This window comes from Ciona intestinalis, chromosome 11, assembly GCF_000224145.3.
Source record: "Ciona intestinalis chromosome 11, KH, whole genome shotgun sequence".
In the NCBI taxonomy this organism is placed as follows: domain Eukaryota; kingdom Metazoa; phylum Chordata; class Ascidiacea; order Phlebobranchia; family Cionidae; genus Ciona; species Ciona intestinalis.
In genome coordinates, this window is record NC_020176.2 from 4,266,582 (window position 1) to 4,289,608 (window position 23,027).

Genomic DNA, 23,027 nt, shown 5'->3' on the forward strand with positions numbered 1-23,027 from the left:
ATACTACGCCATATCAATGTAACGTTTCCATAGTTGGGGAATTATGCTTGGAGTTTACGCGTGTGGTTGTATTATGATGCTGACACGTAGGACTCAAGGTGTGAAGTTTATAAGAATTAACAAATAATAATCCAACGCTGTTACAGCACAGAGCGTGTGCTGCTCAAGCCGTTAACGAATCGGATCTGTTTTGGTAGATACATTTTGTAATGAAACGAGAGGAATTCGAGGAGATTATTTCATTTATTAAGTCAAACAAATGCAAGAAATTAAATGGTTTGATCAACCAAGTAAAAGATATGTTTGAAGCCAAATTTTCCTACCAAACATTAGTGAGCATATGTCTCATACATCACCAAAACCATGTGAAAAAAACAATTCATGATAAAAGCACAGATGCGTGCATAGAAAAATATTATTCTAACTTTTTACAAAGTAAAATAGATGCAAAAAGCCATAAAAACTCAGCACTGGTGGAAATTGCAACCGAAAACGACATTCCACCTTTACTGCTTGCTAGATTAATTTTACATAGACATCTTAAATTAAAAGCAGAGCAAAGCGACCATACGGAAACAAACGAAAGAGTTAATCTTAAAACTGAAGTTGCTCGACTGGTAAAAGATCCATTTTTAATCGAAGACAAAGTTTTATCATGGGAAGTACGGCAATGCATTCTACATGATTTTGGTTATGGCCAAGTAACTGATTCAGTACGAAGTCTTATTGGTTCAGAATATGAACACAAACTAGTGACGCATGTGAAAGAGTTGAATATTCCATTTCAGACTGAGGTTGATTTAAAGAAATTGGGATTTGATAAAACACCGGATATTAAACTTGAAATCCCATTTAAGTTGAAAAACCAAGTGGTTTGCTGGATTGAAAGTAAAGCTTCTTTCGGCACTCCTGAAGAACATATGTATTATGTGAATAAACAATACAACAGCTACTGGAATCGATTTGGGCCAGGACTGGTGATCTATTGGTTTGGTTTTGTTGATGAATTGGCGCATGATATGCTCAAGAAGAATATCCTGGTTATGGATAGATTTCCACTTCCTGCAGAAGTTTCCTTTTATAATCCTGCTTTAGTTGTTAAAGATGATAAACTATCATAGCAGTACAACTGTCCCCGAAATGGTCTTTCGCATTATATTTATTTTTACCTTCTTATACAGGTTACAAACTGCCTTGGCAGGGAACTTGGCATGCTGCAGTAATATAAGACAGACACACTCACATACACAACTATAATAAATTAATATTGTTGTTAATGGTCTGGAACTTGTCCAGCAGGCCTTTTGGCAGGATGACAATTTGAAATAACTCTGTATGGGATTACTGTTCGTGTCAGGGCAATGACAAAAGGTGTCTTCTAAATTTAACCTTTTATTTGTCTCTTTAATTCTGGAAGGAAAAATTGTTAAAAATAAACGACAAGATATGGCGAGGAAACAACATTTTTAAAAATAAATAAAATATCCATAGGTTACAAAACAAGCGCTATAACCCCATCACACAACTATTTAAACCGGTATTTTTAACTGATTGATGAAGAAAAAACAAATTAAACTAAGTATATTGCTGGGTTAAATAAAAAACAAATCAAACTAAGTATATTGCTCAATACACAGTGTAAACTATTTAATCACACTAGTACTTTATACAACGAAGATAAAACACAAAGTTATCTTAGTAATGAACAAGATGTTACAAATTTCGCAACAGCTAAGAAAAGCAACACCGAAAGTACCATTGACATGCAAATAACATAATGACTGATACTTGTCCCGATGTCCAACCACGAACCACTGTCTTGGACCTGGGATATACAAGCAAATATTAGCGGTACTATTTATAATGAAGTCAAAAAAAAAGAAGAAAAAATGCATTCCAATGACATGCTAACAATGAGTACTACAGAGCACAGATGTTGCAGGAGTCATTATAAATATTTGCGCTACCGCCTATTATTTATAATAAAACCATACTCACCAAAAAGAAAAAGTGCATTCCAACGACATCACTGACAATAAGTACTGCATAGCATAGTTGTTGCATATTTGTACGAGTCACAGTTGCAATACAGCACAGTGTGCAAGCCACTAACAGGTAAGGTAGGAGAACCTAAAACATAGGAGTTCTTGTAGCAGAAAGTTACATATTATGATTATTATACAATAAATGCAAAAGATGTAATTCTAACTTAACACATACTGTTGTTAAAAAAATAAAGAATAGGAGCAGAAACTTGGTTGCAGATAGTACTACATCATACAATAAGTGAATGACAAAAAATATCTAATTCTAACTTTAATTTAATACATATTGATGTTAAACACACAGAAAATAACAGATAGTTGTTAAACACATATTGTTAAATGGTAACTTACTATTATTCAAAAAGGAAAAATAGTTTTAATTGAATGAAATATACCACTATACAAAAGTACCCTATATATTGCATTATACGTATAGTATATATTGTTGATAAATACCTTATATGCAAGAAGTAATCCCATGACCAGGTGATTGTAGACGGTTAAAAAAGGTAAAACAACTTTCACATCAAAGCTATTAATACTGGCAATGTTCCCAACACCAAAGAATGCCAGGACGATAAAAAATATGAACATGTATCCAACCCTCAACGTAGAAAACAAAAGAGCTTTTAAAAAACCTGTAATCAATTTATATTTAAATAGTTTTATAGTTATTGAAGGGGATGCTTACTTTGGTTTGTAGAGGTTTTGGTGAATGAATATTCCTCTAGGAGTTTTGGGTTGCTATCTAGGTGAAATTCCACTTGAACCCAGCTGTAAAGAAGAAGGCAAAATACAACACAAAAAACTGCATCGTATGAAAGACTGATCAGAATATACACAGTAAGGTGACAACAGAAAATTGTCACTAAGCGGAGAGTAACGTTGGTGGTTTGTAAGAGTGGAAGAACCCAGCTAAGTAGGAGAAGTGACCAACTTAATATATGCAGTGCAATAGGCATGCTGCCTTGGTTTGAAGAGATGTACATTGCTGTAGGTTGAATGCAACCAGCAATAAAAGGTAGGGTGGTAAGAAACTTAGTAAGCAGAGATGTCTCTTTTGAATTGAGTAGAAAACATAGAATACTTCCAGACAATCCACCTCCAAAAACCAGGAAACTGTTCGGAGCTCTTCCTACTGTTGGTAGAAGTGGAAACGCAGCTGCTAATGTACAAACCACCGTCCACTGGTGTTTTGATTTACGTGGTAGGCTTGTAAAGTGGATGGTCACTGCAAAAAGTAGAAGCTCTACGGTTAGTATGTATCTGTAGAAGAAGCTAAGAACCAAAGCCCATACTCCAAGCATGAAAGCACAAATGTGTAAAAGAAGTTTTTGGAAGAACGGTCTGTTGGAAGAGATGTACATTACTCCTGCTTGAATTGTGTGTTTCTGAGTTGAGATGTGGTACCAGATAGCAATAGGTAGAGTGCAGTAGAGATAATATAACTTTGGTAAATCAAGAACATATATTCGTACCACAACAAATAATGCACTTAAACAAAACACGTAAGAAAGCCATGAAAACATCTGTGTTTTTCCAAGTGGAGTCATCTTTTTAGACTGGCTTGAAATGAAGTCAACATGATGTAGAAGCATAAGAATAGATTCTACTATCCAACCAATGAAGCTTAAAACAATAGAAAAGTAAAGGACAGATCTGTGGTAAATGTGAAAGTAGTTCATTCCTTCAAGAGAAAGAGACATCAGTTCATGACTTAAATTGTTCGCACCAATGTAGTCGCCCTGTTTTATCAGTTCAGTTATTTTTCTATCTAAGTCAATTACCCCGCTGTGTGACAGCTTTGGAAACGGAGAAAAGGTAAAAGTTTTGTTTCGTATTGACTCCATTTTAACTACAAATTGCTCCGAAAGTTGCCTTGCATTGGCATGGAGGAGATGTGCTTTGGTTTTCGAATCTAATGAGATATGTTCAATTGGCAGCTCCCCTACTGAGTTAACAGGGATGGGAACACCCACTAATGTTGACATAAGAGGGGCAATGTCAGCTTGGTTCACATCTCTTCGCTCAGAAGGATCAAGACCCCATGATCTGGAAACAAGGTTTAATTTCATAGTTAACTATATTCTCCAACCCAGCGGTCACTAATGGGTTGTCTAAATTGTCAGCCAGACAGAAAAAATAATCACTCTTTAAGTTACATACATGGTAAATCCTAAGTTGACACGAGGTGTATGAAACAAAACACCCATGTTATGACGACTGCCTGCTTCCTTTTAGCAAGGATAAAGCAAGTTACATTCATTTCAGCAGATTAAAGATGGCTGTATACAGTATCCGGCATGCGGAGTTGTATGCAAACTCATTACGGAGTTCCGCATGCGGCAGCAAAATCCGAAAAAAACAGACAAAACTGTGTACAGCCACCTTAAAAATAGAAAATAGGGACCTATTCATCAGTTTTGTAATAATATTAGCAATTTTGACATCTAAATTTTGGAAATATTCAGTTTCCATTTTACCTTGTAAGTTGGGCTTCTTCATCTGTTAATGGGGTTTGGATGTCTTTATGTTTATTTGCTCCAGCTCCCCAAACAACAAGAGGAGTTAAAGTTTCAGAGGCGAGACCGGCACCATGGGAACCTACAAACACAAATGGTTATGTTCATGTCAGTTTACATCAAAGATTTTACGTTATATTGAACAAGTACATGTCAATGCCACTTTTATAATTATTTTTGTTTAAAATATAACTATGCGACAATAAATACTAAAATAATCTGTATTGACTACAATAGGCCATTTCTGGTGTATTGGTCAAACTGTAGCATAAATCTTAGGTTCTTATGACAGGCCACAGTGTAGGACCTTACCCGCATAAAATAGAACATATTGATTACAAAATACACCAGTCAACAATCAACTTTAACAGGAGAATAATTAAAAATGAGACAACATTGAAAAACAAGATACAAACACCCTCCTTACCCCAGTCTGTCATCCCGTGATCAGCAGTAAACACATACGCAGTTTTTTCATCCTGATAAAACTTGTTAAACATCCCAACAATGCGTTCAACTCCAGTGTCAACTTTTTTAATGTTTTCCAAGTATTCTCTGTGCAATAAAACACATATTTAATTCAGCTAATTTATCACACAGGGTTTCCCAAACTTTGTGGCCATGGACCCTTCTTGTAGCTTTTACTCTTCTGGGAACTCAATTTTATGATGAACTATTTTTCACTTAACTGTGATATATCTATTTAATCTGTTTTAGTATTAGTTAGCCTATCTTCGATTCTTATTTAGTGAACTTTAATTAATAATAGCACTGCTAACTTATCCCCCAAGGCATCTACTTACTTTGACATTGGGTGATGGCTGTGACCATTTGTATCAATCCCCAGCAAATGAAGGAAAAACACAGTGTTGTCTTGTTTTAGTAAATGATTCAGTGTTGCGTTATCTTCAGCAGAGTGAAAAAAGTCCTTCATTTTGTCGAAAACCCATTCATCCAAAAGTGATGAGTCATCCCCAGCAAATGATTGTGTGTCACCATGGTAACAGTGAATGTGCACGTGGTGAATGTTTTCACCTGGGCCATAAATTATTTAACCAATTATCAGATTTACAAGGCTTCTATAATGTTTAGTAGGTTAGGGTAAGATGGTATAAGTTTTCCATCTCTTTTATTGTCCCATTTAGTAGTAATAAACAAGAAAGTTTACAAAATTAAATACCTGCATCCTTACTCAAAACGAACATTGTTAATGTGAAAACTACAATCAGGAAATTTTAAATAGGTCCATTGTATGCTAATTACAGTATCCATCTTACCGCATAAAATTTTAATTGAAATAAATAATAAATTCTGATTAGATAAAAATAGCACAGCAAAATTTTTAAACGGTTTATAGTCTGAACAGTTAAAAAACTGCTGGTCTAATCCATACCTACCTTTAGCAAACAATGGCAGAACATCCGGACTACCCCATGCCCAGGTGTTTCTACTTTTGTTGAAAACGCTGTCAAATTCAATCGGGTTTTCCTCCCAACCTGGATGTAGAAATTATAGAAGTTAATATTTCAGAGTTTCTAAAATTCACTTTGTATAACTATATTTGGCCATGAAAGCTCAACCACCAGTGGCAAATTGATCAATGCCCGTTTTTGAGGCAATACCCATAAAGTTACTATACGTAAAAATGCCTGGTGATTGAGATTACTAGACATATATGCGCAACATATTAGGCCTATATATATAAAAACTATAATAATGAAATGCCCACCCACCTTTTAATACAGCACTGACATCCTCATAGAAGCCAGCTATAAGTGCAACATGACCAGGTCGAGTTTCTGTTGGAACTCTGGTGTGAGAAATCCCCCATGATCCACTGTTCTCTATGATGTTACTGAAAAAAGGATGTATGTGATGTGTAAGTTGTGTAATGTGTACTTTATATTACGCATTGTGGTGCTAGTGAAAAGTCTTCCCCCCACCTTATTTGCTAACCACTAACCCCTAACCCCTATAACCACTAACCCCTAACCCCTATAACCACTAACCCCTATAACCATCAACACCTAACCCCCTAACCTAGGGGTTAGTGGTTAGCAAATAAGGTGGGGGGAGATTCCTCACTAGCACCCACATTGTTTGTGTGCATGTCCTGTATTATGATAATTAGAGTGGTCTTAAAAGGGAGCAAAAACATTGAAGTACTGCAGTACAAACATCGACATACCGTAAGAATGGACTTCTGGATTTACCATGTTCATCTAACTCGTAGAATTTGTCAGCTCTGAGACCATCTGCAACGAACAAAACTAATCTTTGAGCTGGAACTTTGACGGGGGGCTTAATTTCTTTCATTCCATGAATAATTGGAGACGTAAAGTAAATGTCGAAGACAGATACAAATAAAATAAAGTGAACAAAAATACTGATTACAAAGAAATTGACAAAATTCATGCTTTATTTTTTAAGTTTTCGACAGACCGATTTAATCTGCAATACAGGGATTACCTTAGATATATCCTTCTGGGTATAATAAAATCAAAAGTATAGCAACAAATTTTGAAACAGAAACTGGTAAGTTTCACGACATCGGAACCAAAAACATAAATACTAATACCTTCACGTTACGCAAGTTATATCTGCGGTATATTTATTGTATAACCTTATCTTAAGTCACGCAAATTAGAATTTTAAAATTCGCTCCATCCATAACCACAAGTTACGAATGAACGAACACCCAACGTAAATAAATAAAAAAAGTTCGTGCGATTTCTATGGTCGTTGCAGTTTTGGGACATTTTTAAATTCCGCGCGAGGTTTATTGTTGTATTAAAAAGTAAAAAGGTAAATGAAAAATTACCACCAAATAAATTTAGCATCAAATTATTTTTATTCAGTTTAGAAAAACTATAAAGTATGTTGAAAACTATGTTTAAAAACTTGATAGCAAATACTTTATAATGTTTAGAAAGCATTTGTTTTCGTATTGACTTTCTCATTTCTTGTAAAACGGATATTTATATATGCAAGTTGATTTGTTGTAAAGTGCATATATTTTTATAGACTCTGGTTGATAGGAAATTATAATTGCTTTCTACTGAACCATGACACAGGAATATTCAAAAGTCGAAGAATCAATTTTACAAATTTCTGAACTTTCCGAATCGACACAAGTGATGTTGAAAGAAATGAACATGACCGTGGCTTCAAAAAGAGCAACATATCCTTGGAAAATAGGAAAACTCCAAAAGTCAATATGTGACCTTGAATGCGCGCAACTAGAAAATTATGAACCAGTGGTTGGGAGCTCGGCTTTGGACATAAAAGATAATTCTGTGGCCATTTCTACTGCCATGAAACAATACAAAGCGTTAATAAAACATAGGAGCCAGGTGAATATACTGTTTTAGGTATATGGTAAACAAAACGCAGCATATGTTGGTAAACTTGGAGTATATTTGTCGCTGGTATTCTGGTATATATAAATATGTTTCTTTGCTTAATAATTCTGGTCTTTTACAGGATGGAAAACATGATGAACTGATCCAGCATGCTAAAACTCTCAGTCAGCTTCAAAACTTACCTGTTGTGGATCTACATGCAGAAGTTGTGGTACATCCTGAGCCTCTACCTGTCAATATGGAAACTGATATTTGAGAACACCAAACAAACCATAGTCCATACCATCACCATGCATAGATATAGCAAATGTCATAAGACATAAAGTGCTGTTCATGAGAACAGTTGGTTAATCTTCTCATTCTTTTTTTAATGTAAAAGGTTATAAATCCTCAGTTTTGTTTATATATATATATATATAATATCATCTTGCTCTTTCATAGTTTTTCATTCTTAGTATATACATTGTAACAGTTTATATATTAAAATATTTGAGTAGTAAAAAGTGCCCAACTTGTAAAATATCTGTAAGATTGTGGAAATTTCCGCCATATTTTTATAAAACATTACATTAGATAAATCCAATGGTAGTTTACCAGCTGTTCTAAGAGATAAGACATTATCTTTGCTAAACAAAACGTACCTAACTACACTGTGAGAGAAATAAACTGTAACATACTCTGCCATAATATATTTATATATAGTACTCCTGTTTAAGCTTAATAAGCTGGTCTTTTATCCTTGTTGTGGTAAATTAGTAATTAATTGTTACAAATCACATGTAATAACTAATAACTTGTACTGCTGATTCTAAGGTATATAATATATTCATTTATGTTACAGTAACACAAACTAGCAACTACTAATCATCATTAAAATTACAATATCGGGTTTCCAAAAAGAAAAAGAGTTTTAAGAATAATATCAACTGAAAATAGAATTGTATACTGGCAACAGGAAAACCAGTTCTTAGTTAGGGTACTGCTATTGTCTTTTTAATGCATAGTTCCGCTTGTGCTAGGGCTGGATGTCAAAACTGATATTATATATAGGTTTTAAACTATTTATGTATACTTATTTAAATAATGTTATTTGGGTTAATGGAAGAGTTAAGTTTGCTGCCTCAGTTTACCAGCCCTTTATATAAAACTCAGGGTGTCTGTGTACGATCACTCTTTTCCAGTACGTAGAAGTTTTAGGCATTTTTCAAGCAGATTGATCGCACCGGGTACGTCCTCATACTGCAGCGCACTGCCTGCGTGTTTGCAAAGTTTTTCAGCTTGCTGCATCAAGTCAGGGGAGAGACCAGCACCACTGCTGCTTGCTTCCTCTTCATATTGGGGTTGTGGTTCAGGCTGTGGCTGGACTCTCGGACTTGGTTTAGGTTGCTCAGTGTAGCTTGATGGTCCGGGATCAGCGTAAGTGGATGATGATGGTCCTGGGGCGCTGTAGGAGGGTCCAGGTTGGGCTTGGTTGTCTTTAGAATAGCTCTCATCAGTTAATGGACCCTCTTCATCACCAATAGGTCCTGGTATGGGAGCTTCATTGTTTTTCAAGCATCTGTGTATGTACGTGGCCTTCCATCGAGCATATTTTCTCAGGGAAACTACTTTATCTGGCAGCTCTTCTTTGAATGTCTGAAGAACATCAAAAAGGATTGCGCTTGTGTAGAAAGTTCGTACCAAATGCTTGTTAAAGTTACTATCTCTGTCTTGTTTATCAGCGGAGACAAATAACTCCATGGCTGCTCCGTAGACAACTTCATACCCGGAACTATCACCACCTTGAATATCTTCAGCAAAATCCGGATGATTCAGCAATGCCTGCTTATGCGCCTCTGCATAATCCATCAAATTTAGCAAGAAGCCTTTTGCATCTGGGTCTTTTTTAACATCAGGTTTCATGGCTCTTTCAAGAGCATAGATATTGCAGTAATAGGATGCAACGGGTGCTTCACTTTTTAGCTCTTTTGCAGCATTAATGTATGGACGAACAATTTTCAGTTTGTCGGGCACTGGTGGGAGTGGCTTAACTTCCATTTTCATAAACTAGTATTTATAAACTTTGTAGACCTATAACATATTATGGAAGAAGTCACTTTAAAAGACCGAATAAATAGATAAATACGTTATAACCGCTGATTTTGTTACCAAATTTTTTACTGGCCACCAACAGCAAGATTACTTGTTATAGCTTGCTAACTTTGGTAGGTTACTGGAATAAATAATACTACAGACTGAAGAGGCAAAACTTACTTAATAAACTTATATTAAAGACCAATAATCATAAGGTATACACAGTCAACACTTTAGAATAAAAATACAATTAAGATTTAACATTGTTTCATAAAGATAGGTGTTTTCCTTTTTTTACAAAAACTGTTGTACTTCGTATACATAGCTAAATCTGTTTCAAAATAACAAACTCTGTTTACTAAAAGATATTCTCGATAAGAAACTTGAATGTGATACATTTATCTGACTGCTTGTGAAAATATCCAACCTGTTCTACTTGTGCATAGTATTTATGTAATATCATCAGACGTAGATCTATTATCCTATGGTTTATGTCATGGCGCCCTCTATATGTATAGAGGTTATAGGGGGCGCCATCGTACGGACATATTTCTATTCTATGTGGGTGATGTCCCACAACGTTGGGTACTAGTGACCTGAGTTCTGGGATTTAGGCCAGGATTAATCTATTATCCCTGCAAATACATTTACTTCGGATAAGGTCTCGAAAGAAGCGTGGCCAGGCCGTCATTCCACTTTCTATCCTCGCCGGTCATGCCACGATAGTCCTTCTTTAAGAAATCGATTGAAGTTATTGCTCGTTACCCTTTTTAACATTAATTACCGTTGAGGGTGTTAATTTTGCGTCAGGGGCATCAGACAATAAGACACGATATTGCTTTCACTTTGTTTTAATTTATTTATTCTCTATTCCATGTGCGGCACAGGGCAGCAAATATAATGGGGAGCGACAATTAGAACGAAAGGAAAGTGGAACGAAGTTGGGAACGTTGGGTGGCTGGTTATTAAACATTGATGACCTTTTTAGTCAATGCGACTGAATGGCGTCAAAATTCGATCACAATAATGCTCAAGATAGACGAACTGGCCGCTGTTGTCAAAGAAAATTAGGGGCAACCAATAATCAATTCTAAGTTAAAGCAATTGCAGTTAGAGCGGCAGCATTCAAAACGCAATTACCGACGAGCAATCCAATTATTTCTCGGGGGTTTGGGCGCGCTGTCCCCGCCTTTACCTCTTGATTTCCCGATGTTGGTGAATAAGTGATGCATAATGTAGGAGATGCGCGCAATTCTGGGTCACTTAATATTGACATCCGTTCGTTTTAATGTAATGGAACATTGCTGTCATTGAATACCAAAGGCTTCGTATCCCTTAATCAGTATATTGATTACAACTGATACAGATAGTTACTTTCAGCCATGATTCAAACCATTTGTGGTCGGAATCGTCTGTGGTCTGGATGGACCCATTTCAAGGAAAGTAAAAACTTGAATGTCTCCTGGAAATTCTTATTGCACATTGCGTAACATACAGGGTTAAGCGTGCTGTTAAGGTAGCATGACCAGTACCCAAAGCTCCAAGCTAGATCAGGAATACATTTTTCAGATAATGGACAAAACGCTTCGATCAGTGCCATGATATTGTATGGTAGCCAGAGCAAAATGAATGCTGCAAGAATCGACGCCAACAATCTCGCAGCTTTTGTCTCCTTATTTAATGATTGCAACTTCTTCTTCACTACCTGCAGCTTCAACCTCTCCGTGACTTTAATCACCCCGCCAACATCAGCGGCACTTTCTGTATCTGACGATTTTTTCTCCTTGATTTGTCTCCGTATGAACATGACCTTTCCACTGTTAGTTCTGCTTCTGCTTGAAGTCTCAGCTAAATCCTGCTTTGCGCCATTTTCCTTGGAGGGGCTTCGAACAAAGCTCTGGTACGACTTGGTAATTGCACTTGTCGAAAATTGCTCAGCAGATCGGGACACCGGAGGCCCAAGAAGAACGTCGCTGCACTGACTATCTTTCTTTTCCAATTCTCCTTCGCATCCATGATCTTCTTGATCTTCTGGTTTTTCAATTTTCATTTCCTCTTCTTCGGTTTTCCTGTAAAGTTATATATTTTTATTTGTGGACAAATTGGAATGGACGTATGTAGCTTTACCGCATGTGAGGGGGGGAGGGGTCAACTTCAGAAGTTGTAACATGAGTGTTCTGTTTCATACACCTCGTGCCCACCTATAAGTTACTATACATAGGTAACTTTATGGGTGTTTGTGTGTGGCTGACAGTTTGGTCAACCAATTAGTGACCACTGAGTTAAAATTATCGTTCAGTGTCTTGCCCATTACACATTAGCTAGAAAAGTAGCAGCGTCGAGCATCGAACCCGTATTATCTGGTTACGACGCGAGCGCCGAACCATTTCATTCTAGTTCTTAAAGTTTCAATATAAGGCTGCTTCCATTAAGATGACGTAACAGAAACACGCCACAAAAAATCACATAGAATCTTATTACTTTTTGTCCACGATGGGAATTTTCGGGGAGCCATTGTTGATGGGTGCCACGAATTTCTTTGTTTGAGGCGTAATAGTAGTCGGCTGTGCAGGTAAGGACGGGAGACGACGTCGCTTGGTTTTCCCCTTGTAAGACTTAAAGGAATGCCGCTTTGGTGACTTAGCGTTGTTCTCAATAATTAAGTTGCCATTAGTGCAATCAAAAGTTTCGAAGTCGCTCGAATCATCTTCCATGTTGTCGATTGCATTCTTGGCTTCTACCTTTTCCTCGATGTATCCGTGTCTCTGACGTATTACCGCCACTAACATCTGCCTTGCACCGGTGACGTCACTGGGTGACGTCATCCTCACGGACGGCTCAGGGACTTCCCCGCCCGCGTCATAATTCTTAAGCACGTGGGCTGGGCTCTCATCAGAAGGGGTTGGTGGATCGGCAGGGGAAGCAAAAACCGAATCGTTGAATACGTTTCCTTCTTCTACTGGCTGAGGTTCAACCGGCGGTAAATCTAATGCCGCGTTCTCGTTCTTGTAAATCTCCGACGCCAAAGTCTTTACATGGCTTGAAGCTATCTTCCTGCATTCGTTTATTTTATTCGCGCTTATTTCCTCCCCATTTCCCTCGTCCAAATTCACAGCAGGAACCTCCATAACAGGCAAGGCTTGTGTCCCGTTCTGTGGCTTGGCAACCGACGTTTGATCATCGATTTTCGTCGTTGCCGTCTTTGAAACAAGTCGTTTCTCACCAAGCAGAAAGTTGTTTTCGTTCGGAACTAACATGTCTCGCTTCCGTTGAAAGAAACCTCGAACTCGTCCAGTGATGCCCTTCCCATTTAGTTTCATCTTTTCATCTTTCCTCGGGTTGGTCTTCAGATGGCTCTCGGAGCTATTACTCGGATGTTCTTCCTCGCTTCCTGAGATAATCGAATTATCTTTCGCGACTTTAATCTCTTTCATCCTTAACAGTTTCCTGGAAGAAATTTTAATGAAATTACAAATTGATTTTTGTAAAACCCTCTCAAACTAATTAACGCACAAGTCACCGAAGGAGCAATTTATAAAACAATATCCTGTTTAAAGGAAACACGGAGCATAAACTATAAATAATATAGTACCGTGACGTAAAGTGGATACCGTTACCACATATATCCCATGTTTCATATTAGTATTTTAACAATTAACAACTCTTTAACAGTCGTTAGGACATTTTCAAATGTAGGCTACTGCTTTTAATGTAATTTTTACACTACCCCAAGGGGTAAAATAAAGTTGCATAACCAAAGGCACAAACTTAAATAATTATTATACCCACGGCATTATAGCATACTTTTATTTGTAAACCAATAAGTTTAATATTTGTATCCATATAACGTGTCGTTTTGTTTAAACTGTCGCCTCTTTGTAATTATTAATTAACATGATCTTCGTTATTGAAAAAATTAAACGTCAAATTAACTTCACGATAATATACCTAATTCTTGCACTTAGTTCGGTTTCAACGCCCGTCGTTTCATTTCCTCACTTCGCCTTATTTATACTTAATACGATGATCGTATACCCTTTTATTACAATTTAAATTGCGACTCCACGATACCCGTATTATGTTTTGACATTTATCCTCTGCAATTTGCATGATAGTTCCACTTCTTTTTTGGCTCTTAACACTTGTGACCAAAGTTACAAATACACAATTTCTTATTTGCAATGTGTAACTTTCATTCATATAGTAGGGTGGGGGAAAGATGGGACACCTTTTCATTTTGTTTTCTCTTCTCATTTGGTAGTAAACAAAGAACACTTAAAATAACAATAAACCGTATCCTCACGACTCCCATAGACCGTTGTTAATTGTTCAAAACACGATTAGGATACCGATGGATAATAGGTGCTAAAGGTTTCCCAACCCCCACCGTACTATAAGTGATATAATTTGGTTTCGCACTGCCACACACATGTTTATACACTTGTCGTGAAAATTTATACACAGGTAGTGACGATGACTTTTAGTATGACGTCATCATATTAGCATCAGTATTAGGTGACGTCATAATGGTTTTAATATTCGTTTTGTCCAGCTTGAGTATTTAGAAACGTATAAACACGAAAACCCAGAATTTCTTATTTTACCCCACTATTTAATTAATTTCATATCGATTACATGTTTTCTCTTTAAATACGATAAGGGAGATCATATCATTAATACAATAGAGAGAAGGACTTTGCAACAAACCGACAGTCATAAAAACACGCTATGGATAAGAGGGTGCGGAAAATAACAGCAGTTTAAAGGCCGACCGTTGAACCTACTATTTATACCTTTGGTATTGGGTGATAAATTACATTACGCATTTATTTACGACTAATGCTTTTACAAGAAAAGTACTCATAACATCGTTACACATTATCAAATAAATGACGCTCCAAAAACAATGACGTCACGGATTTAATAAGAATTAACGATGTCACACTTATGTAATAAGCAAACTTCATTTCAGGGCGTAAATAACTTTATTTATTCTTAGGGCTAAATCTGCCGACCCCGCATCCCCCGCCAAACCGCTTGTTTCCGCCCTATGTTTATAAATATACTTCAATGAAGTCTGCGGCTGAAAATTCCCGCCACAGTGACGTGTATACGTTTTACTGATTACGTTCAAAATGACGTCGCGTTTTCCAAGGAACGCAGGTTATTGCATCAAGTCAGTGTTTCCAACAATACCGTTGTTAATAATTTAAAACACGATAAGGAAATATAGAATATTATGTGCTTAAGGTATCCATCTTACCAAAGTACTATAACCTTAATATATGAATAGATGAATGTAACTTGATTTATCCTCGCATGCCCGGAAAACGACAGTCGTTATAACACTTGTGTTCATACTACGTGCCAGCTTACGAGTTACCAAATCATTTTGGGAGCAATTTTTAAGCTTTATATATTTATTTATTTAATCCTTAAATAAGATTGTCTTACTTTCTTCTGTTTTTAATCCCAAGATAGACTTTCCAATACAAGACACACATTACAGTAGCGGGCAAGTAGAATGCAGCAAGCGCCGTTATAACCGCCATTGGTTTGCTGTCTTTGATGAACTGAACGTAGCAGTTGTCCTGGAAATAAATAAGAGTGATAGGTCGAAAGGCGTGGCTTGGCAGTGAGCATGGGGTTTATAAAAACCACGTGTGTCTGGTGTGTAAGAAGACGCCCATGTTATAACTAAATATAGTGAGCATGAGGTGTATGAATACACCATGTGTGTCTGGTGTATAAGAAAACAGTAGACACCCATGTTATAACTTAACAGTGAGCATGAGGTGTATGAATACACCATGTTTGTCTGGTGTATAAGAAGACACTCATGTTATAACTTGACAGTGAGCATGAGGTGTATGAATACACCATGTTTGTCAGGTGTACAAGGAGACACCCATGTTATAACTCGACAGTGAGCATGAGGTGTATGAATACACCATGTGTGTCTGGTGTATAAGAAGACACTCATGTTATAACTTGACAGTGAGCATGAGGTGTATGAATACACCATGTTTGTCAGGTGTACAAGGAGACACCCATGTTATAACTCGACAGTGAGCATGAGGTGTATGAATACACCATGTGTGTCTGGTGTATAAGAAGACACTCATGTTATAACTTGACAGTGAGCATGAGGTGTATGAATACACCATGTGTGTCAGGTGTACAAGGAGACACCCATGTTATAACTCGACAGTGAGCATGAGGTGTATGAATACACCATGTGTCTGGTGTATAAGAAGACACCCATGTTATAACTCGACAGTGAGCATGAGGTGTATGAATACACCATGTGTGTCTGGTGTATAAGAAGACACCCATGTTATAACTCGACAGTGAGCATGAGGTGTATGAATACACCATGTGTGTCTGGTGTATAAGAAGACACTCATGTTATAACTTGACAGTGGGCACTACAAAAAGTTTTATACCCAGAAATTCAAAACGGTTATATAAGCATAGTATAATTTTTATATCGACCCTTTAAGTGTTTTTTTTAAAGTTTTTAAGCCAATAACCAGGGCCTGTCCCATGGTTTGATGGATTGAAAGATTACTTGGGAGCGACCTCTCGAATTTTCGGGGCTCGCGTACCACGTGACACCGAGAGCTTGCTTCGAGATAAATAATGCAAAAGTAACAGGCTAGGTGAAATATTAATCACTTTACCTTATCTTCAAATTATGAAAATTAACTCTCAGTTACGTCACACACACTCTCAGTTACGTCACCGCAGAAGACAATTGGATTGATGGCAATGCAAATAGGGAGGATATTGCTCCATGAATTTAATCATCAATTTTAATTAAGCGGGGTTTAAAGCAAACAGACTACAGTCTTATCGAAAGGAAGGCGTAACGTGTAAAATTATATACGACAAGACACAGTGGGGGTGTAACATTCAACGCTCTAATGGGGTCTTGCAACGTATACTTGATTCGGACGTTTATACATTTCGTGAAATCCGCAAAACAGGCAATCCAGGATGATAGTACTAAAATATTTATAATGTGTATCTCGCAAGACACCTGAGGCGACTAATTAGGATCGTGTGTTTATAAATCTAAACCACAAATCCGATTTAGCGGTAAGTTTTAAAAGGACCTCTTCAAAATTAGATCAAATGAGCATTCAAATGATGACATGACAGAGCCGTGTACGAGTAATATTGATCAAGCTAGTAAATTAACCCGTCTCAATACGACCTAAAATCAATGTATTAATTCCAAATATAAACTCACATTCGGGACTGTCCGTTCATTGACAATAAACTGCCAGAATATGACCCACGGCGCCCACAGTATGAAAGATACGGACCATGCACCAATAATAGCCGTGATAAAACGTTTTGGGGTGCGCCGGTTTCTGTACTCCACCGGTTTCGTGACGGAGTAATACCTGAATAGTAGAAAATGCGTTAAATAACTTTGTAAGTATAGTAGGTTGGGGTTAGAAGGACCGTGTTTTCATTCTCTTTTTAGTTAGTAAAATTGGTTAATTAAAAAAAATTACATGGTAAAAATGTAATTAATAACTAAAACAAGATAAGGGTTGAAAAACTTTTTTAAACGTTTCACCAAGTAGGGATTATTAGAATATTCGTGTTTTATTCTCTTTTATCTCACCATTTGGTTTAAACAAAGCTTATTGGAACATCTTTTACGTGTTTTACCTAAAGTAAAATAGCATTAAAAACATTTAAGTGACATGCATATATTACCTGTGTGTCCTTACTAGAGTGGGTAACACACGGTTACGTGTAAACGACATTATTACCACCAATTGAGACTAAAATGAGAAAGTTTTTATTTTAAATTAACTTATAGCAAACGATTTAGGCGTCAGTCACGCTTTTTATTCAAAGGTTTTGTAGATTTCGTTTGTTTGTGCTGTGCTTGCCGAAAGACAGGCGTTAAATTACCGTTACTTTCCGTGTTAACGTTTTGGCATATTTTCTGACATTTGTAATCGAAGATACAAAAATAAATTAATGTAAAAAAGGGGGTATAAGAAGCAGGGTAGCTTACAAATGTAGGAAGAGTAGAAGCTATGTCACTGCATATAGCTTTGCGTGTACAAAATCATCAGATCAAGGTGACATGCAAATCACTGGGCTCTGACATATTAAAATACAACTAGCTGCAGTATAGCTTTCACTTCAAGGAGAATTACCCAAAAGCATCATATCCATTATAGGCATTTGCAATGCGGAAAATGCATCCGAAACAGTTAAGTAATGTATGTCAATAAACAAGGATGCATTTACCACACAGTGATAACACAATGCTTACTGTACAGAACCGATACAATAGCTATGAGGTATTTAACGAGGTAGGGTATTAATGCAACGGTGAAATACGGAAACGCATCGAATCAATCAATCATCGAATCAATTTTAAAATCTACACATACCCTATGGTAAAGTAAAATTAGCATTAAAAACATTTAAGTGACATGCCTATATAACCTGTGTGTCCTTACTAGAGTGGGTAACACACGGTTACGTGTGCCAATACAATACAAATAGCTTATAGTGTATGTGTAGCCTACAGCGTATAGGATAAAATCGATGTGTCACTCCGACAGCGGATAAAATACAAATAAATCTGCGATAACATGGAGACGTCATTAAGTAATACATTCGGGGTGAAAACGCATCAAAAACTTTTTTAGAAAATTCCTTAACATTCTGAGTCCTCTGTTGCTTTCATTGGATCAAGAGCAAAGCCAAAGTGGAAAGATCGATTGAATTAGTTGATGCAGGCTCATCATGCCCTGCGTGTTCCAAGCCGACACAGCAAGCACAGATGGGGGGGGTTTTTTTTCCCCTCCCCATGGGGGGGGGGAAAAAGATAGCCTTCCCATGTTGAAGAATACATCTACATGATGCTTCTCAACAAATGCTTGCTGGCTGGAGGATTCCATTTTAAAAGAAGCTTCCTTTCGTTCAGCGCAAATCAATTTGTTTGTTTGAGGCGGGAAAATCAGTAGAATAACGATTTGTGTTTGATTTATTATTGCTCCTAAGCATTGCAAAACTAAATCAAATTACTTCAGGGAAAAATAAAATTTACAAGTTTCGGCCACACTTAAAAATCAATAAATAAGTACGACTAGTTACAAAACAAGGATAAATGTGACGTAACAAACGTATAGCTTTCTCGCAACAAAAGTTTCGTATAGAAACCATAGGTCCTAAACTTTCGTTCATTGATTGGTTAATCTGCTGCGTGCCAATGCTTATTTAATTGCGGTTCGTGGCCCACCGCATGTCAGGTATAATCCATATAAATAGAACTGTGGTAACATAAAATATATCTATAGATCGGGAAGTACTGGTATAGTAGGTAGGGGCAAGATGGTACATGTTTAGGTTTCCCTTTAATCGTCCCATTTGGTAGTAAGCAAAGTATATACATAATTATATAACCGTATCCTTCTGATTCATAAAGAGCGTTGTTACATGCTAAAACACGATTGTAGGAGATATGCGATATAATGTGTTGACGGTGTTATATAAACAATCGAGCTCAAATACCACGCGTTAGATGCTTTGGAAACGAATACGTTACGTGGTGCGTACGGCCGACGGAACCTATGCATTATAGATTGGTTATGGTTGGAAGTCTCCTTATAATCTCATAAACGTCTCCAGGCCGTCAGACAAGGGTCGCCATAGATTTAATTTGGACGTTACTAGACTTTTCTAAATTGCTGTCGGTACTAAGGCGGCGCCAAGGAAACAACATGGTATGAAATATTTAGAACGCATGACAATCAACAAACGTATGGGTGTTTCCAGCTAGACGCTAAGTACGGAAAGGATTTCGCAATGTTTATATAGTGATACTGAAAATGTCTCAATTATAGGTTTTAGGTTCGATATAGATATAATAAACATCAAGGGTTTTCTTGTGTGAGACTTTGCAATACCGTTATAACACACTGTTAGCATTTGTGCAAATTAGAGTAGGATTTTTAATTGCAAAAACACAAGTCATGTTATAGCGGCGATTACCTTGGTCAGGAGTAATAAAGTTAATTTTAAATGCACGTTTGAGGCATTCCAAAATAATTCTTCGAGACGCGAAAGTTCATAAATTATTCAGCTTTGATCAAAAGCCTGGTCCATGCCGGGAGCTATTAGCATCCCACGTAGCATGGTGCTGACCTGGACTTAACTTCAGCGTACATCAAACAGAAATGAAAAAACACTCAAGATTAAATCAAACAAAAACATACTGAGAAAACGCTTAAGAGTTTATTTAGTTTGGTCGAAAGTTTAAATTTTATTTTCAAATGAACTCACATCCAGTATGGGTTTCACTCCATGTAAAATAGAAGTAAAAAACACCTAAAATTAACTTAAATCGAACAGCTATGCAGAATGTGAAATTATTAAACCACATTTTAGTTCCAAATGAAAAACTTAGTTACAGACATCATGCCTTATAACAGAAACTTGTTTTCTCTCGTATTTTGCAGTTGTGAATGTCAGAAGAATACGTAAACAATACGGGAAGTAAGGGTAAAACGAGAGTCTAAAATCCACTCGCTAAAGATTGAACAACAGAAGTAGATACTTATTTGATAAAAGGCGTGAACGTTGCACCTCAACCACCCCTACCGCCAAAACACAACTAATTAGGCCGAGTAATTCGTTTGTTTTGCATTGATTTAAAAAAATAAGTTTGCGTTAACTCCCAATTAGTGCCAATAATGTTATTCCCGAAAGAGGAGTCCGTACAAGCGCCCAATATTCTCGAATGTCAACTCAGTTCACGCAATTATGACGTCATAAAGAAACGTTCCAGATTTCACACAAATTATTGCTTGTTACGAAACAATAAAAATCCAACTGCAGCCTAATTCACAGGGTAGAAATTTCATTAGCGCCAAACCCGACACGAAGTTATAAATAATTTACTTTCATTTAAATCGCGCGGACGGCCGAACCCGATTTAAGGCGCGATCCTGCGGTTATTTATAATGTTAGGAAAAATCTAGGAATTGCGAAACATGTTAAGTCTGGTTAAAATCGATGCGACGTAGGATTGTATAAGTAACGTGTAATAAATTTATTCAGTCTCGGGTGACCTGATTGATTGATATTACATGTCATCTGGTTTAATGGTAAAACAAAAGCAATGGAAAAATCAGGCTTACCGGTCGAGGCATATTATAAGCAGGTTCATCACTGAAGCGTTGCTTGCAACGTAATCAAGGGCCAACCATAAGTCGCACAACACGGCGCCCAAGTTCCAACTCCCGCTCACAATGAACACTGTGAATAGATTCATCGACACCAGACCTATGAGAAGATCTGCCGCTGCCAGACTTAGAAGCAGGTAGTTGTTGACTGTTCGGAGTGATCTGTTTATAACGAAGGACACGATCACCATTACGTTGCCCCCGACTGTAAGCACGCTTGCAAGCGCTGATACAATGCATATTGCTACAATGGAAGCGGTGGCTTCACTTTGGCTTGACTGCTGTTGGGATGAATTGGAATACATTATCTCATAGTTGAATTCTGAAGATCGATTTATAAGAGGGGCTGCGGTAACGGAATTGCCATTCCACTGCCCGTCAGTTAGTGAGTGTTTCCATTGCTCGATGTTGAATGATGATACTGACAGAAGCGGGACCGCTTTCCTCGCATCCGTGTCGGTCATCACCAGCTTAAATTTTATACAACATACAGGAAATATGACGCTTCATAAAATATCACTTAAGCCTGCGTGTATCCGAAGCTTAATACATGTTTTAATATACAACGATGCATCTATAAGCGCTGTTGAGAACCCTCCTATACAAAACGATTAAGGACTTACCCTCTTACATATGGATCATTAAATATGTTGCCCAAAACCGTATCCTCACGATTAACCGTTGTTAGTTGTTCAAAAAACAATCAGAATATTTGGACATTATGTGCTATAAAGGTGTCCCCGCCTTCCCCAAAAAGGTGTCTCGCCTTTCCCCCTACAACTGATTGACTGTGCTAAAATCTTCCCCAGAAAGTCATCTGATCTAACCTGAGTTGTATTCCGTAACCTGCTATGGGATTTCAGCAAAATAGTTTTTGTTTATCTCTTCGAAAACGATGGCGAAGATTGTAGCTATTATTATAGTGCAACAAAGAATATGGGATTAACAGCAAAACCAGTATCAGCTTTATCTTCTGTAACCTAGTTCCCCTGATGTCAAACTAACATAGCTTCGACCTGTAACGCTAGCCATGCAATACAACGCTGCACCGGATTGAGATGCGCGCATATCTATGCCGTTGGGCTTAAAAAAGTCAGCCTGTCTCGCGCGCTTCACAAGAAAAGCAAATCTTTCTCGCGGGGATTACGCAAGAGAGAGAAAGAACGCCAAATCCGCGACCACGTCTCACAGGTACTTAGAAGGTACAACTATGATTATTGTGACGTCACATGCATTTTGCAATACCAATGTATTGTAATTAGCGGCTAACGCGAGGACATCGGGTAATCTAAATCCGCCATAGCGCAATCTCTGATAGAACAAATTAATGTTTAATATTTCATGAACGGAGCATGATGCTTTCTGGTGTAATCGGTCCACAAGGACGCTTGATATATCCCATGTTTACAGCCACTAATGGGACATCATATATTCAATAGTTAATGGGGACGTTTTAATCACGGCTGGGACCCAATACACGAATGCATTGCTTTAATAACGTAGGGTCCCAAGTCTGCTAATACATTAAAACACGCCTCGATGAACGAAAGTGATGTTTTTATTAACAAAAGGTCGTGCTGCGCTGTTTAATTGTGCGTATAGTTATGTGGGGTAAAACGAGAAAACCCCGTAATATATAAGCGGATCGGTGTTTTTAATTCAAAACTGATTTTTTTTCTGTTTTCAAATCGATTCTTAATATATTTTTGGAAAATGGGCTTTTCAACAGCAGATGATTCTGGTTATGGCCACAATGGATTTATATTCACGTATTATTATATTTTTGTAGATCAATTACAA

At 37.2% G+C, this 23,027-nt stretch overlaps 5 protein-coding genes across 6 annotated transcripts; 2 read left to right on the plus strand and 3 right to left on the minus strand.

Moving 5' to 3' along the window:
- Nucleotides 1-25: 25 nt before the first annotated feature.
- LOC100177829 (uncharacterized protein C15orf41) lies at nucleotides 26-1,559 on the plus strand. The gene has a single exon (XM_004226660.4). It carries the CDS (start codon nucleotides 210-212, stop codon nucleotides 1,119-1,121), a length of 912 nt encoding a protein of 303 aa, XP_004226708.1. The 5' UTR covers nucleotides 26-209; the 3' UTR covers nucleotides 1,122-1,559.
- LOC100177059 (GPI ethanolamine phosphate transferase 1-like) lies at nucleotides 1,378-7,014 on the minus strand. Of its 2 annotated transcripts, XM_026836721.1 has the most exons (11): nucleotides 6,756-7,014; nucleotides 6,301-6,422; nucleotides 5,965-6,063; nucleotides 5,371-5,602; nucleotides 4,995-5,122; nucleotides 4,529-4,649; nucleotides 2,737-4,097; nucleotides 2,502-2,683; nucleotides 1,999-2,130; nucleotides 1,706-1,825; nucleotides 1,470-1,646 (listed from the first exon to the last, which is right to left on the minus strand). In XM_026836721.1, exons 1-11 carry the CDS (start codon nucleotides 6,980-6,982, stop codon nucleotides 1,644-1,646), a joined length of 2,727 nt encoding a protein of 908 aa, XP_026692522.1. In that variant the 5' UTR covers nucleotides 6,983-7,014; the 3' UTR covers nucleotides 1,470-1,643. The 2 variants fall into 2 exon arrangements, with proteins under 2 accessions (XP_002124143.1, XP_026692522.1); XM_002124107.4 differs by having other exon boundaries at nucleotides 1,378-1,825.
- A 575-nt stretch (nucleotides 7,015-7,589) lies between these two features.
- LOC100185703 lies at nucleotides 7,590-8,610 on the plus strand. Its single transcript, XM_002129261.5, has 2 exons — nucleotides 7,590-7,920; nucleotides 8,051-8,610. The coding sequence occupies exons 1-2, from the start codon at nucleotides 7,633-7,635 to the stop codon at nucleotides 8,183-8,185; spliced, it is 423 nt and encodes a 140-aa protein (XP_002129297.1). The 5' UTR covers nucleotides 7,590-7,632; the 3' UTR covers nucleotides 8,186-8,610.
- Nucleotides 8,611-8,707: 97 nt separating this feature from the next.
- LOC104266244 (vacuolar protein sorting-associated protein VTA1 homolog) lies at nucleotides 8,708-10,015 on the minus strand. The gene has a single exon (XM_009861974.3). The coding sequence runs from the start codon at nucleotides 9,970-9,972 to the stop codon at nucleotides 9,097-9,099; it is 876 nt and encodes a 291-aa protein (XP_009860276.1). The 5' UTR covers nucleotides 9,973-10,015; the 3' UTR covers nucleotides 8,708-9,096.
- An 822-nt stretch (nucleotides 10,016-10,837) lies between these two features.
- Nucleotides 10,838-22,418, minus strand: LOC100187284 (muscarinic acetylcholine receptor M2-like). Its single transcript, XM_002124174.5, has 5 exons — nucleotides 21,183-22,418; nucleotides 17,258-17,414; nucleotides 15,457-15,593; nucleotides 12,484-13,449; nucleotides 10,838-12,071 (listed from the first exon to the last, which is right to left on the minus strand). The coding sequence occupies exons 1-5, from the start codon at nucleotides 21,689-21,691 to the stop codon at nucleotides 11,390-11,392; spliced, it is 2,451 nt and encodes an 816-aa protein (XP_002124210.1). The 5' UTR covers nucleotides 21,692-22,418; the 3' UTR covers nucleotides 10,838-11,389.
- Between the last annotated feature and the right edge of the window lie 609 nt (nucleotides 22,419-23,027).